The following is a 7,724-nucleotide window of genomic DNA, read 5'->3' on the forward strand; positions in this document are numbered from 1 at the left end:
GCCCGTCGGCGAAGCACACTCTCCACCGGGCGCCGCCCAGGCGCACCTGTTTGCCACGAAAAATTACAGCGTTTTTTGTGTATTCCAGAATATTCCAGTAAAGGGCGATTATCACAGAATCTTTATATTTTCCTGAAATTTAAAAAAAACAAGCGTTTTTCAAAATGGTATAAAACGGAAAATGAACCGATTAAAAAACAATCCGTTTCGACAATGTTGAGTGCAAACAAGTCATTGATAAGCGACGGCCAGATTAGACACATAGCCATCATTTAAGACATAGTTTATGCGTTTGCAAATGTGAGAGCTCTATCATTGAAGTGGGTGGTGGCATTCAAGGGGGGTAAGGCACACCGCATGGCTGGCAATGAAAGTGTTAAAGTACTAAATATATGGACACTTGGACAGTGCAATGGACAGTCTACCATTATTTGTCATGCTGTCCCTACAAACTGTATGCAAGGTCATTATACCATGTTGAATGTTGGCGTGATTTTACAGTCTCGAAAGGGGATAATAAACTGTTCATTTCACTGAGACAAATGGGGGACCCTGATGGAAACAAGACGAAAGTCTTTCTCTGGTCTGCATCCTCTTAACAATTGTATGTATTGAGCTGTACTGTACCCATTCTGCAATCTGTTAATAAACTTTTCAATCAATCAATCAGACAAATTCCTCAGATTGTTTCAGATTCTGAGGAAATGTAAAATTGTCATCAAATACAGTTCTCACGTGCAAATCCGTCAGGTATCTCAGAAGAGCGCCGTTGCACTTGTCAATTCAGTCGACCTACTTTGCTCGTTGTTGAAGACGGACACAGAGAGCGCCTCCTCCAGGTCTTTCAGCTGGATCTCCTCTCGATCTCGTCCTGCTTTCCAGAACTCCAGAGCCGTCTGGACGATGCCATTTCCTCCTGTGTTACTGTGAAGCACATCAACAAAAAGCTTTCAAGTTCAAGTTTCTTTAATAGTTGTCATACAGAAGTACAGAATACTTTTATACAAAATGCTTCTTACTGTTACGCTCCAGAGACTGTGCTAGACAAGATAAGTATCAAATAACATAGTATAGCATGTAAATTAGAAGTAGAAAATGAGGTCACAGTGTTCAGTATAGACATATGTACAATGTTCGATGCAGAATAGACGTAACTGAGTTACCATATAATATACAATACTGTGCAGTGTACTAATATACAATACTATATAGTGCAAAGCAGAAATGGGATGAGGTACAATTTAGGTACAATTTACAGTAAGGTGTACGAGTTGTAGTGCAATCCTTTATCAATAAATATAAAGTGTGGGGAGTGGGTGCTACAGTGTGTTTGTTTAAAGTGAGTGTGTGCTATAAAGTGTGGGGAGTGGGTGCTACAGTGTGTTTGTTTAAAGTGAGTGTGTGCGTGTGGATGTGTGTGCTATGTGCGTTTGATGGTTGTTGTGTAGTGTTCATTGTTCGTTGAGCAGCCTGATGGCCTGGGGATAGAAGAGAAGAGAATAACTAAGAATTGTCTCCCGATAGCCTCGTTTTTTTCTCCCTGCAAAAGACTATAGCGCCGGCCTATGTATGGACTTCGGGGTAAACACATTTGAAATCGAATAAAGTTTGTAAAGGTTTTCCAACATATTATCTATGAATCCAAATTAAAAAAATATATAGATATAGTATTTACAGATATGTAAAAGGATTATGTGCAGGTATGTACAGACAGATGTGGACAGATATACAGGTGCAGCTCAATAAATTTGAATATCGTGGAAAAGTCTATATATATATCGCTGTATCGATGCAGTAATTTGTGCAAAAGGAGTCCCAACCAAGTACTGAGTGAACATACATGCACATACTTTTCAGAAGGCTGACATTTCTATATACAAAAGAAAACGACATCTATTTTTTTTTTTTTTTTTATTGGTGATACAGAAGTTTGGGCTTTCATGAGCTGCAAGACATAATCATCCAAATTAAAACAAATAAAGGCTTGAAATATTTCACTTTGTGTGTAATGATGAATCTATAATCTACGAGTTTCGCTTTTTGAATTGAATTACTGAAATAAAATAACTTTTCCACGATATTCTAATTTATCGAGCTGCACCTGTATATATGGTAAGAACAAATACCATATATAAATATATATATTTATTCTTACCGTGTATATATATATATATATATATCCACATCTGTCTGTACATACCTGCACATAATCATTTTACACTATTACTCAGTAGTAGGGATGCTCGATATTGGCTTTTTTACCGATACCGATATTCCGATATTGTCCAACTCTTAATTTCCGATACCGATATCAACCGATATCAACCGATACCGATATATGCAGGGTTTCCCCGTCCAAAAAACGGAATAATTTCAGGTAACTAATAATTTCACTGGATATATATATAACAAATATTGTTATTGTTTTTTTTTTGTTTTTAAACCGATACCGATATTTTCCGATATCACATTTTACTGCCGATATCGGCCGATAATATCGGTCGGCCAATAATATCGGACATCCCTACTCAGTAGTACTAATTCATATATTTTACACCCAGTTTAGTACATTGTATATTACTATTGCTACTTGTGTTGTATGACTACAATACGTTTGAATCTGATCTAATCTAAAGCCAATGCTTTTAGTGCGTCTTCACCTGAGTAAGAGGAAGATGGCTTTCTGATTGGAGACCCCGGCCACCTTGTAGTATTCCAGGTAGGGCCTTATGCTGTCGATGAGGCCAGGGTGCAGCTTGTCCATCTCATCGAAGATGAACAGTGAGCGCGGACATCTGGAGACCTCATTCCTGATCTGCTGTTTTAATTCAGCCTTTTGGAAAAACAACGGAGCGTCATTATAATGGAATGAGAACAGTGCTACTATATTGACAGAAATGTCATACAGTTCAAAAGGAATGACAAAAGAGCGATTATATATTTTTTTGTATCTACTTTTTCTCCCCATTTTCTATTTTTCTCCCTTCCCCAATTTCGTATCGTACAAATTGTACCCTCCCCTGTCTCGAACGCTGTTAGGCCATGCCTCCCACAAGCCGGCTGCAATGTGGACGAAGCCTTGCATCACGTGTCCCCTCCGGTACTCGAGGAAGCAGCCGTCGCATCTTTTCACCTGCACAGCATGATCTCTCAGCGGCGAGGGTCTGCGTGGGAGGGACACACCGCCCTTGTTGCTTCCTGATAGTACTGCGCAGGCGCACCAACCGACCTGTAGGAGTCGCTGTCCACAACGTCCGATCCCCACCCCTCAGTTTCCCACCCCCTAATACTGCCAATTGTATTAGTATGAACGACCAGCCAAGCTGATAGCAATGCAGAGAGCTGGGCTCGAACCCAGCGTCTCCTGCATTGATGGCGAGCGCCTTGCCCACTACACCACCTAGCCGCTCACAAAAGAGTGATTCTAGAAAGGTACAGTAAAGAGGAGGGAGGTTGTAACTCTCATTAATACAAAAGAGTGATTCTAGAAAGGTACAGTAAAGAGGAGGGAGGTTGTAACTCTCATTAATACAACAGAGTGATTCTAGAAAGGTACAGTAAAGAGGAGGGAGGTTGTAACTCATTAATACAACAGAGTGATTCTAGAAAAGTACAGTAAAGAGGAGGGAGGTTGTAACTCTCATTAATACAACAGAGTGATTCTAGAAAGGTACAGTAAAGAGGAGGGAGGTTATAACTCATTAATGGAGCTGTTGAAATCATTGACTTGTCTTGTTTTAGTTTGTTACAGTTTTTGTTCTGATCTAGCATATATACATTTTGCTTTCTAAAGATACTGGGTGGACACTAGCCTATTGATTGTAAAATAAATAACATATTATTTATTAACAGTAATGATTATATATTAACTTGATCGATGGACATGTGATTTTGTTTGCAGATGATTTTATTGGAAGAAAATGTAAGACTGTGTTTGAAAAAAGTGTTAAGGGTGATAAGCTAATAGCTTCTTCCTAGTCCTTTTCGGACAAAAGACTGTTTTGTTTATTGTTTTATCTTTTATTACAGCAAATTATTATTATTATTAATTTGTATTATTATTTAAAATGTTTACATAGTTATTTCTTGACTATATTTATTGTTCGAAAGTAACTATTCATTCATAATCATCATTCATCATGTGTGATGATTGTAGTTGTTCCTTTGTGTTTTAGTGTCTATGTACTATGTAGTGTGTGTTCTATCCCCGCCCCCCCCCCTCCTTCTCTGTTAGCTCCTCCCCTGCAGCATGACAGGGGGCGTGGCTGACGAGGTGGCCCCCCTCCTTCTCTGTTAGCTCCTCCCCCGCAGTGTGACAGGGGGCATGGCTGACGAGGTGGCACCCCCTCCTTCTCCATTAGCTCCTCCCCCACAGCGTGACAGGGGGCGTGGCTGATGAGGTGGCCCCCCTCATTTTCTGTTAGCTCCTCCCCCGCAGTGTGACAGGGGGCGTGGCTGATGAGGTGGCCCCCCCTCCTTCTCTGTTAGCTCCTCCCCTGCAGCGTGACAGGGGGCGTGGCTGACGAGGTGGCACACCGGCTTTCACTCATCTCATCCCGCACACAAGAAAACCCTGGTTTGATCTCCACTACCATAGATATATATAACGAGATGGTGCAAGGCGGAGTGTCTAGCGTAGTTCACCGGCGGCCATCTTGCCACAGGCAGCACGCCCACTCATAACATGAATGTCTATGGTGCATGTTTTACTATTGAAATAACCATAGATTGCTAAATCTTCAACCGATTTACAAACGGTTTGGTTTATTACAAATGTTATTACCATGGCTATGATGCTTGGACATGTTGAAATTATTTTCATATGAAAGTATGCAGTATGATAATTACATCTCTGTGGTTTATAACAAACCAAACGAAAAATGGTTGAGAATTGAGCAAGCTATGGTTATTTCAATAGTACATGCAGCACCATAGACCATATGAGTGGGCGTTAGGGATGGGTACCGATTTCTGTACTTTTGAGGTACCGAACCGAAACACGTCGGTACTACCGAGTATCGATTCAAGTGAGATACAGATTTTTTTTTTTTTTACCTTTTTTCTTTTCATGTCAACGTTCACACGCACAATATATGCTTACCTAGGATTTTACTTGATTCAACAACAAAGCAGTCGGAGCAATGACAAGCCGAAAACTGTCGAAATTGTAGTTATTTGAAGTTTGGATTTTTTTTCACGACTGAGGTAGGTAGATTAAATTTTTAGAGACAGAGTACCGAAAAAAAGGTACCGTTGGGTACCGGTATCGATTCACAGGTACCGGTACCAGTACCGTATCGGTTCAAATGTGAAAAGTACCCATCCCTAGTGGGCGTGCTGCCATCAGACTGTTCAACACCATATGATCTCTCTCTCTCTCCCCCTTTCTCTCTATCTCTCCTTCTTTCTCTCTGTCTGTCTCTCTCTCCCCATTTCTCTCTATATCTATCTGCACCTCTCTCTCCCTCTCTTTCTCTATATCTCTATCTCTCCTTCTTTCTCTCTCATTCTCTCCATCTTTCTCTCTATATCTGTACCTCTCTCTGTCTCTCTCTCCCCCTTTCTCTCTATCTCTCCTTCTTTCTCTCTGTCTGTCTCTCTCTCCCCCCTTTCTCTCTATATCTATCTGCACCTCTCTCTCTCTCTTTCTCTATATCTCCTTCTTTCTCTCTCATTCTCTCCATCTTTCTCTCTATATCTGTACCTCTCTCTGTCTCTCTCTCCCCCTTTCTCTCTATCTCTCCTTCTTTCTCTCTGTCTGTCTCTCTCTCCCCCTTTCTCTCTATATCTATCTGCACCTCTCTCTCCCTCTCTCTCTCTTTCTCTATATCTCCTTCTTTCTCTCTCATTCTCTCCATCTTTCTCTCTATATCTGCACCTCTCTCTCTGTCTCTCTCTGTCTCTCTCTGTCTCTCTCTCTCTCTCTCTCTCTCTCTCTCTCTCTCTCTCTCTCTCTCTCTCTCTCTCTCTCTCTCGGGGTCCAACTTTGAACCATAACACATCATCGATTCATATTCATGTGTATCATTCTAATCATACCTTGTATTTCTCAATTTCACGAGGATACAGAACAATTTCACGAGGATACAGAAAGTCGAGCTCTGTGAACAGATGGACGAAGCTGCTGTTCATGCCCTCCTTGTAAATGCTCTCTGCCACCATCTGAGCCACAAAGTTCTTGCCCGTGCCGGACCAGCCGTGGAGCGAGAGGACCAGGGGCTTCTTGGGGTTGTCGTCGTTCATGAACCCACTCACGGCCTTCAGGATGATGCGCGAGGCGATGTGCTGCCCAAACAGTTTGCGCTCCAGGTCCGCCTGCAACCCTGACATATTATGTCAAGTAGAAAGTCGCCAACATGGTGATTATTATAATGTAGAGTACCATAGACACATAGGGACGTCAATGTATACAGAGATCTCCGGTCATTTTGTATTTTTACAAAAACAATTATCATGTTTTTTTTTATTATGAATCCATAATAATACATATATTATCACCTATACTGTTGTTTCATAATAATAACAATAATAATACATATATTATCGCCTAATTGTGTTGTGTTTTCATCTTTTTATCAACTCGAGTTCTTGAGAGAGATACCAGTTTTGAACTTTGCTATTTTATGCCCGGATATTGACTCGCCTCTCTGGGCAGCCAGTTCTGCCTGTGACGGCCTGTTTCTATGGCTAGACTATGTCCACTCAGTCTGTACCGTGTCAATGTTTTTCTTAATTTTATATCATTCACAGTGGTCAGGTATTCTGCCACAGTGTACTCTCTGTTTAGGGTCAAATAGAATTCTAATTTACTTTGTGATTTGGTTGATTTTTTCCAATATTCTATATAATTTTCTTTTTGTTTTGAGATTATTTGGTTGGGCCAGATTGCTTGGTGTCTGTCCTGAAGCCCTGTTGTTTGTGGGCAGAGCTTCATGACTAGCTGGCAGAGGGGACTCTTATCTGGGTTAATCTCCTGGCTCTGAAGGGCTTTGTAGTGGTAGGAGTGGGGGTCACTTGATTGGAGGTGTGTATAAAATGTGATGGCTCGCTTTTGAATTTTAATAATTATAGGGTATTGGCCAAGTTCAGCCCTGCATGCATTATTGGCAGTGTGTCTGTGAACCCTAAGTAGGTTTTTGCACAATTCTGCATGTAGTACTTCTAATGGATGTTTTTCCCATTTTGTGAAGTCTTGGTTAGTTAATGGACCCCACACTTCACTGCCATATAGTATTATTGGATTTATTACAGAATTTTTAGCCAGGTCCCAATTGGGATGTCAATTGGAATTTTGTCTCTCTCTGGCTCTCTCTCTCTCTCTCCCTCTGGCTCTCTCTCTCTCTCCCCTCTCTCTCACACACACTCACACACACAGTTGCGGAAGCGATACACGCGACCGGGAAGACAAGGTTGTACATACGTTCAATAAAACACCAAAAGGTTAAATTAATAATAAATAAAAAAAACTCTTACTTGTTTCGTTGAAAGTGACCCAGTTCGAATCACAACTTTCACGCCCCCTGAAATAGTAAAAGACGCCGCCGCTTCCTCCTAATGCTGCGAGACCGCCCATGATACCCAGTGCTATGGTTACTGGTTCCGCAAGAATCACATTCGTAATCAAAACATATATTAACAACGTTTTGAACGTTAGTTTCATTGTCTAAACTAAAGATGTATTTAGCTGTCATCGACCGGTCTCCTCTTCTTCGCTTTCAGTTTCG

At 41.1% G+C, this 7,724-nt stretch overlaps 1 protein-coding gene across 2 annotated transcripts in view; it reads right to left on the bottom strand.

Moving 5' to 3' along the window:
* Positions 1–7,724, bottom strand: part of LOC311236692 (torsin-1A-like) — a 92,965-nt gene extending 85,241 nt beyond the window's left edge. For both annotated transcript variants that reach the window (XM_084324416.1, XM_084324415.1), the window contains exons 1-4: positions 7,474–7,724; positions 6,040–6,323; positions 2,661–2,833; positions 797–924 (exon numbers count right to left, since the gene is read on the bottom strand). In XM_084324416.1, the coding sequence (XP_084180542.1) occupies positions 797–924; positions 2,661–2,833; positions 6,040–6,323; positions 7,474–7,660 (772 nt within the window). In that variant the 5' untranslated portion in view covers positions 7,661–7,724. The remainder of the gene's footprint in view (positions 1–796; positions 925–2,660; positions 2,834–6,039; positions 6,324–7,473) is intronic.

This window comes from Notolepis coatsorum (assembly GCF_963971535.1).
Source record: "Notolepis coatsorum genome assembly, chromosome: 11".
NCBI classification, from domain to species: Eukaryota; Metazoa; Chordata; class Actinopteri; order Aulopiformes; family Paralepididae; genus Notolepis; species Notolepis coatsorum.